This window comes from Perca flavescens, chromosome 15 (genome assembly GCF_004354835.1).
Source record: "Perca flavescens isolate YP-PL-M2 chromosome 15, PFLA_1.0, whole genome shotgun sequence".
Lineage (NCBI taxonomy): Eukaryota > Metazoa > Chordata > Actinopteri > Perciformes > Percidae > Perca > Perca flavescens.
Window position 1 is genome coordinate 34,198,732 of NC_041345.1, and position 24,312 is coordinate 34,223,043.

Sequence of the window (24,312 nt, forward strand, 5' to 3'; positions counted from 1 at the left end):
GCAGCATCAGCTCTCTATCCAGTAATCAATGTCCTTTACATGATTCTGAAACCACAGAGGCTGACGGGATTTCATACACACATTATTCAGAGAGGAGGGGGGTATTTGTGTCTGTGTGTGTGTGTGCGTGTTTCCGTGTCTGTGTTTTTGTGTGTCTGTGTGTGTGTGCGTGTGTGTGTGTCTGCATGTGTGTATGTGTATGTCTGTGTGTCTCTGTGTGTGTGCCTGTCTGCCTGTGTGGGTCTGTGTGTATGTGTGTGTGTGTGTATGTGCGTGTGTTTGTCTATGTGTGTGTGTTTGTGTGTGTGTGTGTGCACTGTAACATTCTTCGATTGCACAAACACATTGACAGTTTTAACAGATTGGACATTATAGACACACTGTGTTGTAATTTACTTTTTAGTTATGTTCTTTGTTGCAAGACACAAGGTTACTGGGGTGATATCTTTAGTTTCATGTAGTCATTTTAGGGATGTCGCAATATAGAAGAAAACTGACTCTGGCTCAACAGCACTTCTTGGTGTATGGAACTCTCTTTGCAAAAAAGTGTAAACTCTCATACTGAAAAAAGCCATCCCAAAAAGGAAGTTATGGCTCACAGAGATGATGGACACACTCCACTTTGAGAGGACCTGGTCCATCCTCAATGACCTGGCAACCTTTGGTATCTTGTCTTAGTGAATCCTGATCTCAGTCCGGGGGTAGGGTTGTTGTGGGATTTGGATCAGGGCGTCTGGTTTACAGGTTGTTGTGGGACAGGGATCAGGGCCTCTGGTTTACAGGTTGTTGTGGGACAGGGATCAGGGCCTCTGGTTTACAGGGTTGTTGTGGGATGGGGATCAGGGCCTCTGGTTTACAGGGTTGTTGTGGGACGGGGATCAGGGCCTCTGGTCAGCTGGACTGGAGCCAGGTGACAGGTCAGCTGAGCCAGGGTCAGCCAACAAGGCAACAGAATCAGAAGTTGGTGAATCCACCGACAGGGTAACTGTAGCAGGGGTCGGCTGGACCACTGACAAAACATGGGGTGCAGGAATCGGTCAGGCCACCTACAGGACACTGGGGGCAGAAGTCGGCCGCCGACAATGGCAAAGTCTCTGGAATGCCGGAGACTGGCAAGGTCTCTGGGGCGCCGGAGAACGGCAAAGTCTTTAGGGTGCCGGTCAGCCAGCACTGTGGTTCGCCGGTCTGTGTAGACTCTGGGAGATCGGTCATCGAAGACTCTAGGAGATCGGTCATCGAAGACTCTAGGAGATCGGTCATCGAAGACTCTAGGAGATCGGTCATTGAAGACTCTAGGAGATCGGTCATTAAAGACTCTATCAGTTAATTAATCAAAATGTATTCATAGAGCACGTAAAGTGCTCTAGAATAGGTATCCAAAGTGCTTAACATCAGAAACCAAGATTACAACGCATATCATACAATAAAAAAAATGAACATAGAAAACAGTAAAATCAGAAAAGGTTACAAAGAAACAGAAGAATGACATTGTTACTATGTTGTTACTTGTGTATTAAAAGCCAGACTAAACAGATAAGTTTTGAGTTTGGACCTAAAAAGAGCTACATCTGTGGTAGTGCGAATATCAGGGGGTAACTTGTTCCAGAGTCTCGGGGCAGCAACTGCAAAAGTCTGATCACCCCACTGTTTATACCTTGACCTTGGCACTTTTAAAACCAGATGATTTGAAGAATGCAATGACCAGTTGTGCTCCCGCAAAGTTAAAATTTTGGACAAATACTCCGGGGCCAGGCCATTGAAGGCCTTGAAAACAAACAATAAAATCTTAAAATCTATTCTAAAAAACACCGGGAGCCAATGTAAGGTGTAGAGAATGGGAGAGATGTGTGCATGTCTAGATGTATTTTTTTAAAAGCGAGTAGCAGCATTTTGTACAAGTTGAAGTGGTGAGATGGAGGTCTGATTCAGACCAACATAAAGAGCATTACAGTAATCCAACCTTGAACTAATAAAAGCATGAATCGCCTTTTCTAGATCATGCCTGTTAAGGAAGGGTTAAACTTTAGCCAGGAGATGAAGCTGGAAATAGCTCATTTTAACAACATTACTAGCCTGGCTGACACCAGACCCTTCTCAGCTGTAACTGAGAGTGGGTCTGGGAAAGGTTCATTGACATTTCATTTCCAAAGAGGTGTCACCAACGGACGCCGCTCAAATGCCTCTGTGCACATTGGATAGCCCTTTCATCCACTCAGACCAACGATCCGAGTGACGCTTTTCACATCCAATATCCAACTAAAGAAAATGTGAACAACCTCTGAACAACCTCTGAGGCCCGTTCCAGAAAGCAGGTTTAGTGAAAACTCTGAGTTTGTTAACCCTGAGATGAGGGAAACTCTGGGTTTTCCGTTCCAGAAAGAGAGGTAACTTAACCTCGGAGTCAGTTACTATGGTAACATAGTCTGTGAACCTAACCTGGTCGGGAGCAGGTTTTCTTCATGAAACCTTGAGTTTCTCTCAGTCTCCTCCCTCTGACACAGCCTTCTTTCATTTCCTCATTCATTCATTCAGTCTGGATCAGGTGCATTTTAGACCAGTTTTGTCATCTGCATGAATAAAATAGGATTGTTTCATTAACTCAGTTAGGTAAGGTTGTAGACTAAAGGTTTTTTCAAAAACATGGCATGTCCTTTTGTCGACGATCCGATTGATGAAGAAGCTGTATTACTTCGCAGGGAGTTAAACTTTCATCGGGAGAGGATATTGAGGCCCCGACTAGATGTATTTTCATTTCCAGATAACTGCCTATTTGAGCGGTATCGTTTTTCTTCCCAGTCTATCAGATATGTGCATAACCTTATCCGTCCTCATATCACTAACGTAACCCATCGTGGACATGCTCTTACATCCCAGCAGATTCTTTGTGTTACATTACATTTTTTTGCAAACGGCAATTTTCTTTACAACATTGGTGATGCGGAGCATCTTGGTAAAGCCACTGTATGCAGATCCGTCAGAAAAGTGTGCCTCGCTCTGAAACGTTTTTTAAACGTGTTTGTAGTGTTCCCTGGACACAAACCAGTGAGAGCCATTAAAGAAGAGTTCCACAGGATTGCAGGTGAATAACGTCAAACCCTTACAATGACAAATTATTAATTATAATTCGGGTAAATGACATGGTGCTGCAAGATCAGAATGGTATAAGTCATTTGAATTTCTTTTAGGATTTCCCAGTATGATTGGCTGCAATGATGGCACACACATTCCATTTACTGTTCCTTCAGAAAATGAAGCTGACTATGTGAATGGGAAGTCCATTCACAGCATTAATGTGCACGTAAATTGACCACTGTCACAAAATGTCAAAAACTCTATCACAATACTGCAAGTAACATCTGTCATTCTCTGCACAGTCAGGATCATATGTGATGCTGCATATCTAATAACCAACGTGGAGGCCAAATGGCCTGGGTCTGTGCATGACTCACGGATATATCGTGAGTCTGCCCTGAGCAACAGACGGGAACGTGGTAAGCAGCCTAAAGCTTTGTACAGTATTATTCACCTGTCTCCCTCCTTAAATACACTCAATGTATACACTATGCATTACAGGAGAGTTTGAAGGTCTTCTGCTGGGTGACAGGGGTTACCCATGCCAGCCCACTCTGATCACCCCTTACCCTGACCCGGAGCCAGGCCCCCAACGAAACTTCAATGTGACCCACTGCAGGGCTAGAGCCCGGGTGGAGAGGACCATAGGCCTGCTGAAAGCCACAATTATAGGAGAGCAACGCCCTGCCCTACATGTAGAGGACCCTGATGAAGACCCCATCCACCCTGCAGATGTCCAGGATGGAACAGTGGTCAGAGACATTATATGCAGGAATCACTTCTACTAAAACACAAGCACCACCCAAATAAAGATAAATAATTCAAATTTTATTTTGTCTTCTTTATTTCCTAAAAACACAAAAGCAACAGTTAGGTTTTTTATATATTGTTCCAATAACTAACACAAGTCACCTGTGACCATGCACCCACCTCTAACTTGTGTTTGAGGATTTCGATTTCCAGATCCGTCTTTTTAATCTGGCGGTCCAACAATGCCAGTTCAAGGTCTGTTTCTGCATTTGTTTTATCACATGCAACTAAAAGTGCTGACACACCAAGGACATTATCGGCCGTTGGACAATCTGGGGAGGTCGGTGACTCGAGTCTGTTCGGTGTGTCCCGTGCCGTCGTCAGTCTGGGGGGCTGTCGGCGTTCATTTTGGCCGACCTGACGTGTTCAGCCGGCGGCAGGGCAGTCGGGACTCACCCGGAAATGGGGAGCGGAATGAGGGGACTACAGTCTCTCAAAATCTGATGAAAATCTTTTAAACTGACCTTTGTTGATCTGAAATAAAGACAGATTCAGCAACTCCACCAGTTCTCCTGGCCTCTGCCTTCTTTCTGTTGGCTTAGTAGAATTTAAATGGGCCCTTTTAATTAACAAAGGAGGATGGGCGAGAGGACATCTATGTATGTGAACATTAGTTGGGGATAAACTACAGCACATTCAAATTGCCAATGAATATTTACTCTCATATTAAAAATGTGATTAAAATGAGGTACAGCCATGAGCCTATTACGCTTAAGTCTTACCTGTTTGAACTATGTTCTTATATTTCATTTTCAGCTGCTTCCACGAGCATTTTTCACCCACAGGATTGCACCTAAATGAAATAGAATATAGGTTCAATACCATTCCACCAGTTTTTACCAGTGATGTTATATTTGTGATTAAATATGAGCATGTGTGTAGCCTATTTCAGGCCTGTGTGTAGGCCTAGTATGTGTTCTAACAAACAGTGGAAAAAATATAATTTCCCCCTGGGCATTACTGAAAAGTATAAATTAAAATGATTGTATAATTAAACACTATATATTGGAACTTACGCGACCCGAGCAACAATTTTCTCCCACGTCGTTTCTCTCTCTTTTGCTGCAGCAGCTGTGTTGCTCTTTTCACGAAATACAGGTTCATACTCGCTGTACGCCTGCATGAGTATTTCCAGTTCAAGAGGCGTGAAGTATGCCGACCGAGTTTTGTTGGCTGTTGCCATGGTGAATCGTAGAATCATGGCTCCATTCATGCTGCCTTTTTATAGCGGTTGTGCACACGCGTAACCCTGAGTGAACCTACTCCGAGTTGATTGAACCAACTCAAATCAGCTGTTCTGGAACCAAAAACTCAGAGTTTCCATCTCAGGGTAAATCTACTCAGACATCAGGGTTGGACTCAGAGTTTGTTAAACCTCCTTCCTGAAACGGACCCCTGAACAACCTCTAATGTATAGGCCGTGGACAAGGACCTCCAGAGATCTCGGTCAATAGTCTTACATTTCTCACCTGATAGTTACTGGTTTTATTGTTTTTAATTGCTTTTAATGTGATATATGTGCTGGTTTGACTGTAAAGTATCTTTGAGTACCATGTAAATCGCTATATAAATACAATTTATTATTACATTATTATAATAATAATAATAATAATGTTATTATTATTATTATTATTATTATTATTATTATTATTATTATTATTAATAAGAAAAGACCTGAATCGATTTATCTGTTATCGACTATAATGTCTGCTGCTTCCGCCGTCCTCTTTCTGAAGTATCTTTATATACTGTCTATGGAAGTATCCCACAATCCTTTGCGCTTCAAAATAGTTGCCAGTCATTGTAGCAGCAGAGTGAGGTGACAACGCAGATCTTGTATAATAATCTAGATACCTCAGCGAGTTCAGGTTAGTATTTCTCCCTCCCGGACACCATGAAGGAGACAGCGGCCAAGCGGCGCGGGGACAAAGCGGCAGGTAAAGACTCTAAAGCGGAGAAGCAGAAAGCTCCGGAGCCGCAGGACGTGGAGATGACGCCGGAGGAAGACGCAGCTAACGCGGCTAAACAACCCAAAGAGCTGGACAGCCTCACCCTGGACGGTAATACCGACGTTACAACATTACACACTAACGTTACAAGGTGAAAACCACCGGGAACTGCTACACAGGAGCCGGTTTACTGTCGGTCCGGTTCACCCAAGATAATAAAATAAATAAAATAATAAATCAGCTGCTGTTAGCATGTTAGCATAGCCGGCTAGCGGTGAAGCTAACAGTGAAGGAACCGTTAATTTCTAGTAAACACAGAAGTATTCAGATCCTTTACTGCAGTAAAAGTACTTATACCACACTGTATAAATACTCTGGTACAAGTTAAAGTCCTGCAGTGAGAATGTTGCTTCAGTTAAAGTGTGTAGTATTATTGTACAGGAACATGTAGTTACAGTATTAAAACATTTTAGAAAGTGTAGAAGCACACACACACACACACACACACACACACACACACACACACACACACACACACACACACACACAGTCACACACACACACACAGTCACTCACAGACACACATACACAGAGAAACAGACACACACACAGTGATAATCTGGGTTCATTTCTAAAATATTATGGGGTTTTTGTTTTGTTTTTTTCTTAAACTATTCAGACTTTTTCTTAAAAATATTTGAAATATTTTCTTGAAAACATCCCGACTTTCTTCTAAAAGCTTTTTGTTTCCACCGCTGCTACTGCCTGCACATTGTGTCAATGACAATAAAATAGAGCAGGACTGGCCCAGTGACGAGCTAGCGGCCGGGGCAGGCGCCTGCTGGCTGTCCCCTCACTTCATGGAGCTTCTCGACTCCGAAAACTTTGAAGCAAATTCTCAATTCAGCATCAATTTTCTGAAGAATGCCTATATTCTAAATCTAAACAGTTCATTTCTCGCCTAAAATGTTGTCAGAAGTTGGGCTGGGCGATATGGAGAAAATCAAATATCACAATATTTTTGACCAAATACCTCGATATCGATACCGCAACGATATTGTAGTGTTGAGTATTGGTACTTTTAACAAAAATATTTACACAATGAGATTTTAGATAAATAATCATCAGTAATGTGGATATAATGACTAAGTGGGGGACAAGGCAAATAATAGAACAGTTACAACAGTCTGGTAAGTTCAGAAAATGACATCACTTTATTGTAATGCAGCTTTTAAAACCAGGAAAAGACAACACTTATGCCATATCACCATATTACGATATCCAAAATCTAAGACGATATCTAGTCTCATATCACGATATCGATATAATATCGGTATATTGCCCAGCTCTAGTCAGAAGTAAATTTAGTGATGAATAAGATGGCAAAAACTGTTAAAATTTTCCCGTTGTTGGTCTGTCTGTACTGGAAACTCGACCCTCGTTGACCTAGGTCCCTACGCTGAAAAGGGAACAGGGAGGTAAAGACCCTGTCCTGAAGTAAGAGCTGAAAGAGTTACAGGAACTGCAGTCAGAGGAACTTAAAAATCCCCAAATTGGTCCAGGCGCAACACCAGAAAGAAAGGGTTCTAGGAATTTTATGTTCTAGGAACTGCAAAAATCCCTCGTGACGTCACAATGGCGCTTGACAGGTCTGCTGTGGCGAGTATAGCCCACGTTGAAATGTTCCTCTCTCTGCTGTGTCTCTGCTCCTCCAGATATCAGAGAACATGTGAAGCAGATAGAGAAGGCTGTCTGTCTGTCTAAATGTTCCTCTCTCTGCTGTGTTTCTCCTCCTCCAGATATCCGAGAACATGTGAAGCAGATAGAGAAGGCGGTGTCGGGGAAGGAGCCTCGCTTTGTGCTGCGAGCCCTCCGAGCGCTGCCGTCCACCAGCCGCCGGCTCAACACCAACGTCCTGCACAAAGCCGTCAACGGATTCTTCACCAACAACACCAACACCAGAGACTTCCTGCTCAGTTTCCTGGAGGAGGTGACCCACACACTGCCACTTTACGCTCCAACAACTGTTGGTTATTGTCATAATAATAACAATTCAACTTTATTTATAGTGGCAGAAGTTCAGAGCAGGTCTAGCGTTTTGGAACATGTATTTACTAGGGCTGCTCCCTCTTAGTTGATCAGTCGACTAATCGGTCGTTTTGGTCTTGGTCAACTTGGATCTCTTATTTCCAAGAAACGTAAGAGCACATCTCTGTCTTAATTAAAGTGGTGCAACATTTTTTTATGGATAAACTCAGATTTAGATCCATTAGTCATGTTTGAATGCTTTTTCATGCTGAATGACTTCAATTCCAAGCCCTAGTATTTACGAATGAATAAAACCAATATGTTGTCCAGGCCTACCTCCTTTGAGTAAACAGCCTAATAATTAATCGTGGTACACCAGACTACCTTTCTGAATCTTAAACATTATCTTACCGTTTAATTGAATACAACTAAAATACGGTTATGAGAGCATTTAGTGTAGTCCAAAAGGTTTTTCTAGTTGACCGGCAGATGTCGTCCATGCCTTTTGCATCCTGACATAAATGTAATCAAAACGCCAGTTAATTTAGTCATGTAGCTTCTGTCCCATTCAGATGTAGCTAAGCTAGCTGTAGCAGGAACACTTTACAGTAACCGTTCACATTATCAAGAGCCCTTTTCTGTCCTACTGCACATCCACACCTCAGCTCATTTGTGTGAGAGACTGTAGCCTACATACAGTCTACATTCTGCTGGATTCTACTGAATGACAATCCTAAAGAAGGTCGTGGGCTCATTATGCATCACAGATGCCAAAATGTGCATTCTCAAATGACACTATGCTAGGTCAACTTTGCTAAATACCTGGCTGAGGACTATTAATCGCATGTTACACGGTAATAAATGACTGATGCGAGAGGAATTGTTAGCCTAGCTTGTGCACTGACTGCTAACTGTTACTGAGAACGTATTGACCACTATCACATCATAATAAACCATAAACTACTGCTCCATATCTAAAGTAAAGTAACAGCTAGCTGGCGTCAGGTACTTGTAAAATGTATAGATAGTGTTTAACAGTAAAATCTCAATTTAGCTTGCACCTAAGTTATAACATTTTTGAGTTTGCTAACATTAGCAATAACGTCAGCTAGTTTGAGGTGTATGCAGGCTAACCATTACATTAGCAGCACATCTCCCATATTTAAGATTGATTAAACATGGACTTACCTGGAAGTGATGTACAGGCATCATCTCACAGTTTCTTCTTCTTTCTTTTCTCCGCTCCTGACTCCTGCTGTCTTTTCGAGGCCTTTTCCAACAAAGGCCTTGAGCTTGGGAAGTTCAGCTCTGTTTCAGACTGATACCTTGCAGAAAATACTTTTCAGTACTCACCTGGATTGAAGCAGCAAACATTCAGTGTAAGAGGCACTTACAGGAACTAACCCTCAACTTAACCTTAAACATAACCGTGCCGCAATGCCTGAAAGGCAACGTTGGGGGCTAAAAAGTGTGGGAAACCATTATTGTTGTTGTTGATGTTATTATATCAAGAACACGTTTTCGGATTCATATTTTGGATCCAAAACCAGAAATATATTTTTCTCAATAACTTTGAGTTTAATGTCTGAACACACATGATCGTCCTTAATACCTCTCTGTCTGTCTGTCTCTTTCTCTCTGTCTCTGCCTGTCTCTCTGTCTGTCTCTCTCTTCTTGTCTGTCTGTCTCTTTCTCTCTGTCTCTGTCTTTCTATCTGTCTGTCTCTCTCTCGGTCTGTCTCTGTCTGTCTGTTGGCCTGTCTGTCTCTCTCTCTGTCTGTCTGTCTCTCTCTCTGCATGTCTGTCTGTCTGTGTCTCTCTCTCCCCCTGTCTGTCTGTCTGTCTGCCAGCCGATGGAGATGGCAGAAGGAGACGTCCAGTTCCGTCCCAGGATGGGTAAATCGGCGGCTGCTCCTCTGCTGCCAGAGGTGGAGGCTTACCTGCAGCTGCTGCTGGTGGTTCACCTGACCAACAACAAGAGATACACAGAGGTCTGTCTGGCTGTCTGGCTGTCTGTCTTGTTGTTGTATGGCCTGCTTTAGGTTAAACTCTTTACTAAATACAGAGAGAGAGAGAGAGAATGCTAGAGACCTGATTTTAACATCTACTTTGACAGAAAGAGTTGTGTCAGCACAGCATAACGTTCTGTGTTTAGAGCCGTGAATAAGAACTGTATTTCCGTTTTGGTCTGCTAGCGGAGAGTGTGACCAAAGATGCTCTTTCTAAACGGTCTCTGGTGCAACTATAGTCACAGCTAACGTTAGCAAATAGATGTTTTATCTGAGTAAACTTACACTTTGAAGTAGTTTCTTCTGGGCTTCATTACGTGCGCTCAGACTCATTCAGACAGCATTTTAGGCAGTAACGAAGGCTTTTCACTTCCTGGTATCAGAATAACTCTGATGATGATGATGATGAAGATGATGATGATGATGTTGTTGTGTGTTTCAGGCTCAGAAAGTGTCAGACGACCTGCTGCAGAAGATCGGCTCAAAGAACCGCAGAGCTCTGGATCTGGTGGCTGCCAAGTGTTACTATTACCACGCCAGAGTGTACGAGTTCCTCCACCAGTTTGACTCCATGCGCAGGTGCACACACACACACACACACACACACACACACACACACACACACACACAGAGAGACACACATACACACACACACAGAGACACACATGCACACACACACAGAGAGACACACATGCACACACACAGGCGCACACACACAGACACACACCCACCCACAGACCCGTTTGTATAGCGTAACGTGAGCTCTGTCCCTGTGTGTGTGTTGCTGTGTCAGTTTCCTCCACACCCGTCTGCGTACGGCGACTCTGCGCCATGATGCCGACGGCCAGGCCGTCCTGCTGAACCTGCTGCTGAGGAACTACCTCCACTTCAACCTGTACGACCAGGCCGAGAAGCTGGTGTCCAAGTCTGTGTTTCCTGAACTCGCCAACAACAACGAGTGGGCCCGCTACCTCTACTACACAGGTGAAGCTAACGTTAGCCTAGCGCACTCAACTCTCCAGCAGTCTGTCCAACTCTGGTAATAAGACCTATAATGTTATGTTTGTATATAAACAAACTAGGTAACGGAGCAGAAACACACTGGCCGTGAAGCGCTGTAGAACAGACCTTTTCATTTCGCTGGTCACGCTGGCGTTTCAGCATCTCTATTTTTTCCCACTAGCAAATGTGTTAGGCTAGGTAGTAGGGGTGCATGATATATTGACTCAATATCGTTATCGCAATATCACGATGTGCAATATTATATCAAAAGTGTATCAAAATAAGTATGCGGTATTTTGTTAAGCACTGCGTTCCGTCCGTTGGCCGTGTGGCTTAGTTGTGTTTGATTTAGAGTTTGAAGCGCACATGTAGGGTTGGGCATCGATAACCAATTCCTACTTGGAATCGTTTCAAAAATTACGATTCCATCGGAATCGTTTTCTTGATTGGAATCGTTTAGAGGATTTGGTTTCAAATCCAATCATCACTTCCCAATTTAACATGCGCAAGTTTTGGTTTCCGTAGCGGCCAGGCGCTTGTTGTGTTTGAGCCTTGGAGCACAGTAAGCGGCACTCTAGTCTGGCTTTGTTTTACGTTGAAAAAGCTGTAAAACTGCAACCCACCTTTGAATCAAAATAAAACTTTCCTCTTATTTGTGAAATAAGCATGTGACCCGTTTCAACTCCACCCTCAAAGAACCGGAATTGAGAATCGATAAGAACCGGAATCTAACAGAAGAATCGGAATTGGAATCGGAATCGTTAAAATCCAAACGATGCCCAACCCTAGTTACGTGTCATGTGCACATGTTAAGCCTGGCTCAGACTACAGGAGTTTTAAAATCCTAACCGATTTTGAAATCCGGTTGCAGCACACACTTGAGGAGAATCTTTGCAGATTTTCTTCCCTCAAATCTTAAACATGCTCACACTACAAGATTTGTAAATAGCGGGGCATCACACACTACAAGATATTCTTAAGATTGTCTTGCCAGATTTAGCACCTCACGTGACGCGATCTCACGGGCAAGCGCATGTAAACAAAATGGATACTGTGTCACGGCAACTTGCTATAGTAATACTTATCCTTAGTACCAATAAAAAACAAAGAAAATAAAATAATAATAATAATAATAATAAAATAAAACGAGCGTGGACGATAATATTATTCAAACTATCGTATTTTCCGGACTATAAGTCGCACTTTTGTTCCTACTTTGGCTGGTCCTGCAACTTATAGTCAGGTGCGACTTATATATCAATATATATACTTGGGTTTCTCGGCAACGTCATCACTGCTTGCGCACGCAACCGGGGGGCAGAAAGAAGACGTGTTTTGTGTAGCTAGCTAGTAGAGGCATAGCGTAATCTAAAATGCCAAGGAGTTGTTGCGTAGTTAATGATACAAACAGAGCCAGTGATGGGTGCCTGATGTTTAACATACCCAGGGGGGAAGCATGCTTTTGCCAAAAACCGGCGGAGGTTATGGCTTCAAGCCATAAGAGGGGCAGATTGGGGTCATGTGCAAGAGTCAGACTCCCATTGGATCAATCAGAAAAGTTGCAGCTTGTGGTTGTTCAGCTGAGTGATATCTACCTGTCAGGGCTGTGGTACTCGAGTCGGGACCATAGACAATTAAAGGTCCTGACTCGAGACAAGTTTAGACAGCTAGCTAAAGCTACGCCGATGTTTTGCTAACGTTAGCGCAACAGTGTTAGCCTAGCCTACTAGGTAAATATTACGACTGCCTTCAGAGTTTACTATATCGATATAGTAAACTCCGAAGGCAGTTGTCTGCGTCCACGTTGCCAACATAGGACCTGTGGCGTTAGTGCTCCTTTTGTACATAACTTTATTGAATGAAATATTAAGCTTCGCTCCTCTGAGATGGGTGGGTTTTTGTTACGTTACATACAAAGCTAACTGGCTATAGTTAGCCTACATTAGCTAACGTTGCCGAGACAGTGGCAGTAGAGCTTCGGCGAGCTAACCAAGACAGTGTTGACGCCCTCTCGCCCACAATCAACCTCTGCTGCGAAAAACAATCAACCTGCAGTGATGTTTTGAAACTAACATATCGTACCTTTTCCCAGAAATCCTGGCCTTTATTTTAAGGCATAAACCAACCATAAGGGTACACTCAGGAGTAACCCTGCTGCTAACACGGGCTATTACATTAGCCTAAAATGATAATTATAGCCATACATATATATAACAGTAACACTGCAAAATTAAAGACCGACAAACAGATCCAACTAAAATCATGTTTTATTGAGTCAGCAGTTATATACAAACAATAAGGAAAGCTTAAAGGAATACGCCACCGGAATGCATGTCAAAATTCTAGCCGCGAGGTTTCCCCATTGGAATGAATGGCAAACAAAGCTATAGCTAGCTTCTCATAACGAGAGCTCTCCAGCTCACAAAAAATGATTAAATTGTAATCGGTCAAAAACTTTAGCTTTGTAAGACCACAGAGTATGTGTTGTATAAATACCATGACAAAATTCAAAGTGTAAATATATGCAATGTATGTCCAAAGTCTAGCCGTGAGGTTTTCCCATTGGAATGAATGGCAAACAGAGCTATAGCTAGCTTCTCATAACGAGAGCTCTCCAGCTCCCAAAAAATGATTAAATTGTAATCGGTCAAAAATGTTAGCTTTGTAAGACCACAGAGTATGTGTTATATAAATGCCATGACGGAATGAAGGGACTAAGACAATGTGCACTGAGACAAAAATGCGTTTGCATTATCGGACCTGCTCACCAATCTGGCTTTCTGCCCCTGGTATGCGCAGGGGCAAACCTTACAGGGTGCGTACCCTGTAATGTTTGTAAACAGGAAACCCGTCTATACAATTGAACATTAATGTTAATTCATACTGAAACATTACAGTCTACAGCCGCGAGAGGGCGCTCTAGGCTTGTGACAACTAGAATGCTCCTCCTAAAGACAACTGAGAAAGAAAAGAGATAAACTGCAGGTAATAAAATATGTAGCCCAAAACAGTAATCGAGCAGCAGAAAGAAAGTTTGAAATGAGGGAGAAACTTGTGAGGGAAACTGGAGAAAAGGTGACTCTTACTGCAATGAAGAAATCAAAGAAAGCTAATCGGCTAATCGCGAGCTGAAAGCAAGACGGCCAGAGGAGGAGGAACGAGTCCTACAGGTGGGGACTTGAACAATGCGCTGCAGGGGAGGGGCTGGTCAATGGTGCAGTTACATCTCCACGCCCTGCTAGTTGTTCTGTGTGACTTATACTCCGGAGCGATTTATAGTCCGAAAAATACGGTATGTGCAATTCATCTTTTGTTAGACCTGAATGTAGCAGATGATCATTGACCTAGATCTAATGTTTACATTTTCTAGCTAGTGCGCTAGCAACTTTGTACATTCCCCCGGTAGGTCCAAATCTTTAGCAATCTCCCCCCAGCTCTTCTCTTTATCATCCCGATTATGATATTCTTTAGATGAGACATTAAACAGGCACTCATGCTGTCGCCACATCTCCACCATCCTTTCTTCCAACTCAGTTGTCCACCAGGACCCGTACTACAGCTGCTTTCGTGGACATTTTCAAAAGTTTCCGTCACTTCTGTCTCCTTGCAGACCTGTCTCTCATTGGCTATTGTGGAAGTACTGATGTAATCATAGTCGTTTCACGCCCGATTATAATCCTAGATATCAAACATGTTTGATATTATTGGGGCGGCCCCGATGTGTCTGCGAGCAGATCGGGAGGTGCAAGATTCGATCTGTGAACGCCTCACATAATAATAATAATAATAATATTAATAATAATAATAATAATAATCTGCGCCGAACATGGGGGACCGATCAAGGCCCTCGACAAGATTTTTTCTCAGATTCTCGGGAGAGGTAAACCGGGCATAAATCGGCCTAAAACTCCTGTAGTCTTAGCCAGGCTTAAGCCCTGGCCACTCTTCACTTCAACAAGTTGGAATCTGGCTTCATCCAATGTTCCAATTAGCACATATTTAGCAAGAGAAGGCATCATTTTCATATTTAAACAGCATTTCGGAAAACTAGTTATACAAAATATATTTGTCTTAATGTCAGTAATCAAGTGGGGAAGTTCTATGGTGATGTCACTTCATTTATGTCCTTATTCACCCCTTAACAGAACTTGAACTTGTGTTACCTCATAAGAGTTTGCAGGTATGGTCTAGAGCAGCCACACGGAGAGAGAGAGACAGACAGACAGACAGACAGACAGACGGAGAGAGATGTTTAGTAAAGGGGATAGTAGCAGGATAGATGTGACCGGCTCTGAGAAATGAGCGTCTGGCATGGTGGGCCATCAGGCACGACTCCATGCTTCCCAGGGTTTCACGGCGCTTTGTGGGGGGTGTGTTCCCAACGTTACTGCTGAGCGGCGCGATGAGGAGACATCTCTGTAGCGGTGGGACGGTGTCTTTGTTTACTAGGACGTTGAGAGATAGTATCAAACTAAACTGAGTTGCCGATACGGAAACAATTTGGATTTAAGCAGACAAAAGAGGGAAAGTGTAAACAGCTGAACCAAAGAGGTTGTTCTAAACTCAGGGCAGGTAAGAAGTCCTGGCTTAGAGGAGCTTCACCGCCTACAGGTGATCTGGAGTCGCTACACTCTCCTTTAAGAAAAGAAGACCACCCAATTGGAGTCCATCTTAGTAGATAAATGTCTTTATTTCCATGCTGTGTAGACTTGTTTAAGACTCCATTGACTTAGTGTGTGTGTGAAATCAGTTTCCAGGAATCCTTTGTCTAGCAGCCAGTAGAAGTATGCATCGTGTAACCTCTGGTCTTTGTCCGTTAGATTCTCAGGTAGACGGGGTAATGGGGGAGAAATCAGCCAGTTTTGCTAACAAATAGCCGTTTGGTAACATCCCTAACTAAGGAGTCTCTACACATTAGAGTCTGATCTCTGTCATCAGGCTGAGACAAGGGGACATCTAGTGGTAATATTCAGTAGTGTTCTCGGTGTCAAACCGGTTTCAACCTGTTCACACCAACAGCATTTACACGTAGACACTGCTACTCAACGTTGAGGATTCTATCTAGGGCTGCACAAAATGAATTTCTAAGTAAGGATGTAACTTGTGATAAATATTCAGATATTAGAGTGTTCTCACATCTGCTGCTTTCAGTATTCTGGTAAAATACAACAAACTGCTTGTTGAGTTTGTGTGTGTGTGATGTGTAACGTGTGTGTCTGCAGGTCGTATTAAAGCGATCCAGTTGGAGTACTCTGAGGCTCGCAGGACTCTGACCAACGCTCTGAGGAAAGCTCCACAACACACCGCTGTGGGCTTCAAACAGACGGTCCGTTACACTCTGTCCTTATTATACACTCTGATACACACCGTTACCCTGTCCTTATTATACACTCTGATACACACCGTTACCCTGTCCTTATTATACACTCTGATACACACCGTTAGCCTGTCCTTATTATACACTCTGATACACACCGTTACCCTGTCCTTATTATACACTCTGATACACACCGTTACCCTGTCCTTATTATACACTCTGATACACACCGTTACCCTGTCCTTATTATACACTCTGATACACACCGTTACCCTGTCCTTATTATACACTCTGATACACACCGTTACCCTGTCCTTATTATACACTCTGATACACACCGTTACCCTGTCCTTATTATACACTCTGATACACACCGTTACCCTGTCCTTATTATACACTCTGATACACACCGTTAGCCTGTCCTTATTATACACTCTGATACACACCGTTACCCTGTCCTTATTATACACTCTGATACACACCGTTACCCTGTCCTTATTATACACTCTGATACACACCGTTACACTCTGTCCTTATTATACACTCTGATACACACCGTTACACTCTGTCCTTATTATACACTCTGATACACACCGTTACCCTGTCCTTATTATACACTCTGATACACACCGTTACCCTGTCCTTATTATACACTCTGATACACACCGTTACCCTGTCCTTATTATACACTCTGATACACACCGTTACCTCTGTCCTTATTATACACTCTGATACACACCGTTACCCTGTCCTTATTATACACTCTGATACACACCGTTACACTCTGTCCTTATTATACACTCTGATACACACCGTTACTCTGTCCTTATTATACACTCTGATACACACCGTTACACCTGTCCTTATTATACACTCTGATACACACAGTTACTCTGTCCTTATTATACACTCTGATACACACCGTTACACTCTGTCCTTATTATACACTCTGATACACACCGTTACACTCTGTCCTTATTATACACTCTGATACACACCGTTACACTCTGTCCTTATTATACACTCTGATACACACCGTTACCCTGTCCTTATTATACACTCTGATACACACCGTTACACTCTGTCCTTATTATACACTCTGATACACACCGTTACCCTGTCCTTATTATACACTCTGATACACACCGTTACCCTGTCCTTATTATACACTCTGATACACACCGTTACACTCTGTCCTTATTATACACTCTGATACACACCGCTACCCTGTCCTTATTATACACTCTGATACACACCGTTACACTCTGTCCTTATTATACACTCTGATACACACCGTTACCCTGTCCTTATTATACACTCTGATACACACCGTTACCCTGTCCCTTATTATACACTCTGATACACACCGTTACACTCTGTCCTTATTATACACTCTGATACACACCGTTACTCTGTCCTTATTATACACTCTGATACACACAGTTACTCTGTCCTTATTATACACTCTGATACACACCGTTACACTCTGTCCTTATTATACACTCTGATACACACAGTTACTCTGTCCTTATTATACACTCTGATACACACCGTTACACTCTGTCCTTATTATACACTCTGATACACACCGTTACACTCTGTCCTTATTATACACTCTGATACACACCGTTACCCTGTCCTTATTATACACTCTGATACACACCGTTACACTCTGTCCTTATTATACACTCTGATACACACCGTTACCCTGTCCTTATTATACACTCTGATACACACCGTTACCCTGTCCTTATTATACACTCTGATACACACCGTTACCCTGTCCTTATTATACACTCTGTCCTTATTATACACTCTGATACACACCGTTACTCTGTCCTTATTATACACTCTGATACACACCGTTACCCTGTCCTTATTATACACTCTGATACACACCGTTACTCTGTCCTTATTATACACTCTGATACACACCGTTACCCTGTCCTTATTATACACTCTGATACACACCGTTACCCTGTCCTTATTATACACTCTGATACACACCGTTACCCTGTCCTTATTATACACTCTGATACACACCGTTACTCTGTCCTTATTATACACTCTGATACACACCGTTACTCTGTCCTTATTATACACTCTGATACACACCGTTACCCTGTCCTTATTATACACTCTGATACACACCATCACACACCATTACCCTGTCTGTGTTACCTGACCGTTTGACATTAATAAACCCTAACGTTGAACCCTGTGAAGGGACTCTAAATGGAGAAGTAATACCACTTTGCTCTGTGTTCAGGTCCACAAGCTGCTGATCGTGGTGGAGCTGCTGCTGGGAGAGATTCCTGACAGACTTCAGTTCAGACAGCCGTCTCTCAAGAGGTCTCTGATGCCCTACTTCCTGCTGACTCAGGGTCAGTAGTTAAGCTAACCACACAGCACAACAACACTGATCCTTAACGGAGCAGGCAGAACTAGAACTCAAGAGCAGCACAACTCTCATGTCCCATACGTGAATACTGTTCAGGAGTGTGAATTCCACACAGGAGCTTCTGCTTCTTCCTGATGTTTACTTGATATGGTTTTTGTTTGTGTGCTTTCAGCTTTTCTCATTCTATTTTTACATGTTAGAAATAAAACCGGAATTCATTCATTCATGAAATAAATTCATTTAAAACCGTTTTCTTACTGTTGTGATAGTCTTGTTCTTGCAGATGAATTGTTGCTCACAACTCTGTGTATGTCTGTGTGTCTCTGTATGTTCGTCTCTGTGTCCCCCCCCCCTCCACCAGCGGTGAGAACCGGTAACCTGGCCAAGTTTAACCAGGTGTTGGAGCAGTTTGGGGAGAAGTTTCAGACCGACGGGACGTACACTCTCATCATCCGCCTGAGACACAACGTCATCAAGACTGGTGAGCCAATCACACGCTCCATCACCTCTGACATCACGGCCACATTTCACCTGATGAATTTGGTATACAAAGTCTTGGATTTCGTTAAAAAGGTCTTATATATGTTTTGCCTTTCCTAGGATTAAGTTCATACCGTAACCAAATGAACTGTTACTAATGTAGGTTAACTAAAAATTCATGCAGCGTAACGTTGAGTGTACCTCGCGCTCCACGTCCTAGCAGAAAGCGTGCATACCCGTTTCTATGGTTACTAGGCAAGTGAGGTACAGTACAAGATAGTAGCCTAGTACATAGCCTAGCCTAGTTTGTCATCCGAAATGGGAACGTGTCGGTCAATTCAAGGTAAGAAATAAATGACTATGGCTAACGTTAGAGGAAACCTAAACAGGCTAGCTACTGTTACTGATCTCACCACGTGACTTTGTGCCTGAAGACAGCTAGTGTGTTGGTAGGATGGCTGCAGTAAATCATATAGGCTCCTGTTCTCTAAAAGATGTTCAATGTAATGGCTCAATATCTAAACGATTTCAACAGTGTGGATGAGGTTGTTCTATTTGGATGGCCGTCCGTATTCATTTGAGCCAGTTTATAGGCTATGTTATTATAGGCAGCTTCGAGCACATTTCATTTGGATACGAGCGTTACATTTTGGAAGATAGATGGGATTCTGAAACACACACACACAGCAGAGGTGTGTTATATCACGCAGGACATGCACCTGACTGAGAAAGATAGCGCATGTTACTGTAAATAGGCTACAATAAAACCTAAGAGTAAATGCGTATTGTCAATACCCACTCACAGATATACACATATAGGAAGAGATATATTTCAATCTGATCTGTCCGAGTTGTTGTTCTTCAGACAGACCTACCCCTACTGCTAAAAAATCCTATTTGTTTATTACAAATCAAATGTGTGTTATCAGAATAATCACATGTGTGCGCTATAACGCTGTTTCCTATGTATTAAATGTGACTGATCATTTAAATAAAATATTTTCTTTGATTCAAGTAGCCTACTCGTACATAGTTATTTTCTAGGATTTCAAATGTTTGGCATTGAATTTCACTTGAATTTAAGTTGGAGAATCCTGGGGGTACGCTGTTTCTGACTGTGTGTGTGTGTGTGTGTGTGTGTGTGTGTGTGTGTGTGTGTGTGTGTGTGTGTGTGTGTGTGTGTGTGTGTGTGTGTGTGTGTGTGTGTGTGTGTGTTCAGGTGTGCGTATGATCAGCCTGTCGTACTCTCGTATCTCTCTGGCCGACATCGCCCAGAAGCTGCAGCTCGACAGCCCAGAGGACGCAGAGTTCATAGTCGCCAAGGTAACCAGGAAACCATTTGACTCCTCCTCGCAGTTAAAAACAAACTCTGTCTCATCCCCGTTAAATCGTTTGTGTGTGTGTCCTTCCTCCAGGCGATCCGTGATGGAGTGATCGAGGCGAGCATCAACCACGAGAAAGGCTTCGTCCAATCAAAAGAGACCATGGACATCTACGGCACCAGAGAGCCTCAGCTGGCCTTCCATCAGAGAATCTCCTTCTGCCTGGACATCCACAACATGTCTGTCAAGGTCAGAGAGACACACACACCTTTTCTACAATATGTCTGTCACGGTGTGAGAGAGAGACACACACACACACACACACACACACACACCTCTACAATATGTCAAGGCGAGAGAGACACACACACACCTTTCAACAATATGTCTGTCACGGTGTGAGAAAGAGACACACACAAACCTTTGTACAATATGTCAAGGTTAGAGAGACACACACACACCTTTCTACAATATGTCAAGGTGAGAGACACACACACACCTTTCTACAATATGTCTGTCACGGTGTGAGAAAGAGACACACACCTTTCTACAATATGTCAAGGTGAGGAGCACGCAAACACTTATGTTGATCACAAAGTAAAAATTCTTCACACTTTAGATTTTTGAATTACCTGTTTGCTCTCTGTGTTTTCTTCTGGTTAACAACTAGTAATAACAACTAGTAATAACTGTTAATACACTTGATCAGAGGGACTGACTTTCTACTGGTGGATGGTGCAAACATACACATAAAGCTATTCAAAGGAAATAAACACATGTTAAAGAAACTGTAAGCTAAATAAAAAAGCTCTGTACCAAGTAAGAGGGTGCAGTTGAGGAGCTCTAGTTGGTGAAGTACGAGTGTGTGTTAATGTAACACATAGTGTTAGGATGATGGTTCTCTGTTTATTAAAGAGTTTTTGTCTTCCTGCAGGCCATGAGGTTTCCTCCTAAAGCTTACAACAAGGACCTGGAGTCAGCAGAGGTAACACACACACACACACACACACACACACACACACACAGACACCGATACAGGGCTTAAAGTATTCCGGATCTCAGGCGTGCGGCCGTGATGAAAAGAATAAAATAAAATTGGGAACTTACATGCGGTTTATTGTTTTTGAGTCCATCGATTTCACCTACCAATCATATGAGAGGAATGCAGCTCTAACTAACACAGGGCTTAAAGTACTCTGGCCTGGTGCCTAGGGCTGGGTACCGAACGTCGATACTTTTATGGCATCGAAAAAAAATTCTTTATCTTTCGGTGCCAAATTTCGGTTCCAAAAGCATCTGAGCGCGTAAGCGCCAGCTTATCTGTCCTCTCTGATATATATATATATATATATATATATATATATATATATATATATATATATATATATATATATATATATATATATATATATATATATATATATATATATTGAAACCCCCACCCCAATTAAAAAAAAAAAATAAAAATAATGTCTTGCTCAGGATTTTTTTCACGTTAAGCCCTGCAGATAGACACACACACATATATACACACACATATACACACACAACCTTTTCTAGTATCTTCTGCCCTGTGTGACAGTAAACTGAACGCGGAGACATCCAAAGACATCCTCTTGGAAACACTGATCCACAGTTTTCACCATTTTGTGACGTTTTAGAGAGCAAACAACTAATCTGTGTGTGTGTGTGTGTGTGTGTGTGTGTGTGTGTGTGTGTGTGTGTGTGTGTGTGTGTGTGTGTGTGTGTGTGTGTGTGTGTGTGTGTGTGTGTGTGTGTGTGTGTGTGTGTGTGTGTTCAGGAGCGTCGGGAGCGTGAGCAGCAGGATCTGGAGTTCGCCAAAGAAATGGCTGAAGACGACGACGACAGCTTCCCATGATCCTCTCTGCTGACTTCCTGCCTGCACCCTGACGACAGTAGATCAGTTATTACCCACAATCCCCCTCTCCTCTCCTCTCTCTTCCTGTTTTCCTGCTGTAACCTGTGAACTGTTGGTTTCTCTCTCATCTCTGATGAATAAAAACACTTTGGGTTTGTTCCCACGTGTTTGTTTCTGTGGGGTTCTGGGTAATGTAGTCTCTCTGAACGGTTACGTTACGCACCACGTCATCATAAAGTCTCAAGTGCATTCCCACAGAACGCCAACCTGTCGCAGCGAGAGACGTTTTTAAGAACCAAGCTGATGTTTCGGAGCTCTCAACCAACCGCGTCATGCAGAATGTAAACGAGGATCGTTACCAGGGACCAACAGAAGATTTCATAAACACCCAACAAACAGTCATTCTGGATCACTGCTGAAACCAGTTTCAGGGTCTGATGAGTAGTTCCTCAAGCTGGTTTTACTCCACCGTGCTGCAGCTGCTTTCAAGCCTTTTAAGAGGGTTTTCCTAAAGAAGCTAAGAGATTTAACTCTCCTGGGGCCTCATTTATAAAGCTGTGCGTAGATTCTATTCTGAAAGATTCGATGTGCCAAAAAGTCAGAATTTTCGTACGCAAAAACTAAATTCTGATTTATAACACTTTGCAGCGCACTCTTCTCGTTATAAATACGGACGTGCGTTACCTTATGCGGTTGTGCACGAGCCTCACCCCCAACTTCCACCGGCTGTGTAACGGCTCCAGAATGGCGGCGGAGTCATTAGGTTTCCATTAAAGTCAGTGTGTGTATTGTGTGTGTTTCCACTGACTGCAGAACGGCTGTGTTCAGACTGCGTCCCAGCTCCGGCGGTCCCCAGCCCTCCGGAGCAGATAGGCAGAGCTTCTATTGTTGCCAGACACCGGAGAGCTCCGCAGCAATCAGCACACGGCAGATAGTGCGGGACAGGAAGTCCAGCACAGAAGCAAAATGAAACATCCGGTTAATTTTCAAAATAAAATACATTTCCCTGCACTACACCTTGAAAACACAGCACAGAGTTGTTTCCCCTCTACTGCACTGGAGGGAAACTAACTGGTGGTGGTTTTGTGGTCCTATTCTACGTGAATTTGCGAGATCTTGTGGGTCCTCCTGACTACAGCTGTCATGGCCGCAGCCGTTCCGCAACAAATCCGGACCTGGGACCAGACATTTCTAAACGTGGCGTACGCACAAAACGGGGCTGAAAACGTGCGTACGCCACTTCCCACGCAAAGGTTGTGATTTATAAAAAACAAACTTGACGGGAGAATGTTTGGTCCTCCACGCAAACTCTGACCCATGCGTACGCACATTTTGGAGACAAAATAGGAATTGGTGACGCAGATGGTGAGGTGGTGACATGTACATGTGGGAATAATAATTAGGCTACTCTTAATATGTTTAAGTATTAAAAAATAATGCCTCACGCACATTTCTTCACACCATATCATGAAGTTTGTACTGAGTGATAATTGTTCCATAAACACCTCAAACTCAAATCTTTAATAAAAACTCATTCTTAATATTTAATCGGCGCTGTCTCACCGTCACATTGTCCACTACGGAACGCAGGAGGAGGAGATGGTCCGACTACATGGAATACAAGATATCATCAAACACCCTACCATTAGATAACTGCACAACACAGTGTAAATACCTAAATATCTGTCTTTAATAATGTGCATATATCATCAAATGTCAAAGTCTGGAAATACAGCCGTTAAGCTCTCGCGCAGTCGTTACGCTCTATGTCCTCGTTATCGGTCTAAAATGTAATACTGTTTATATCAAACCCTGCATGAAGAAAAGTGTGTTTGCCTATTACATTTCCATTTCAAATTGTATCTCGGGGTGGGGGATACCACTAGTTGTTGCTGTGATTTTAGCAGGGTGTTAACAATCACAAATTGTTGTAGACTAAACATATAAATCCTGCAGTGAACCCGTGCGTAATGCTGCATGATGGCCCTGCTGGTCCTGCAGGAGGACCGGAATGGAAGAATCAGGAGAAAAAGAGATTTTGGGG

General features: G+C 42.9%; 1 protein-coding gene across 1 annotated transcript; it reads left to right on the forward strand.

Annotated features, from left to right (window-relative positions):
* Positions 1–5,636: 5,636 nt before the first annotated feature.
* Positions 5,637–22,428, forward strand: psmd3 (proteasome 26S subunit, non-ATPase 3). The gene is made up of 12 exons (XM_028600108.1): positions 5,637–5,942; positions 7,631–7,821; positions 9,709–9,849; positions 10,310–10,446; positions 10,661–10,851; positions 16,092–16,195; positions 18,456–18,570; positions 18,949–19,068; positions 20,287–20,390; positions 20,483–20,638; positions 21,324–21,374; positions 22,191–22,428. Exons 1-12 carry the CDS (start codon positions 5,777–5,779, stop codon positions 22,266–22,268), a joined length of 1,554 nt encoding a protein of 517 aa, XP_028455909.1. The 5' UTR covers positions 5,637–5,776; the 3' UTR covers positions 22,269–22,428.
* The last annotated feature ends 1,884 nt before the right edge of the window (positions 22,429–24,312 follow it).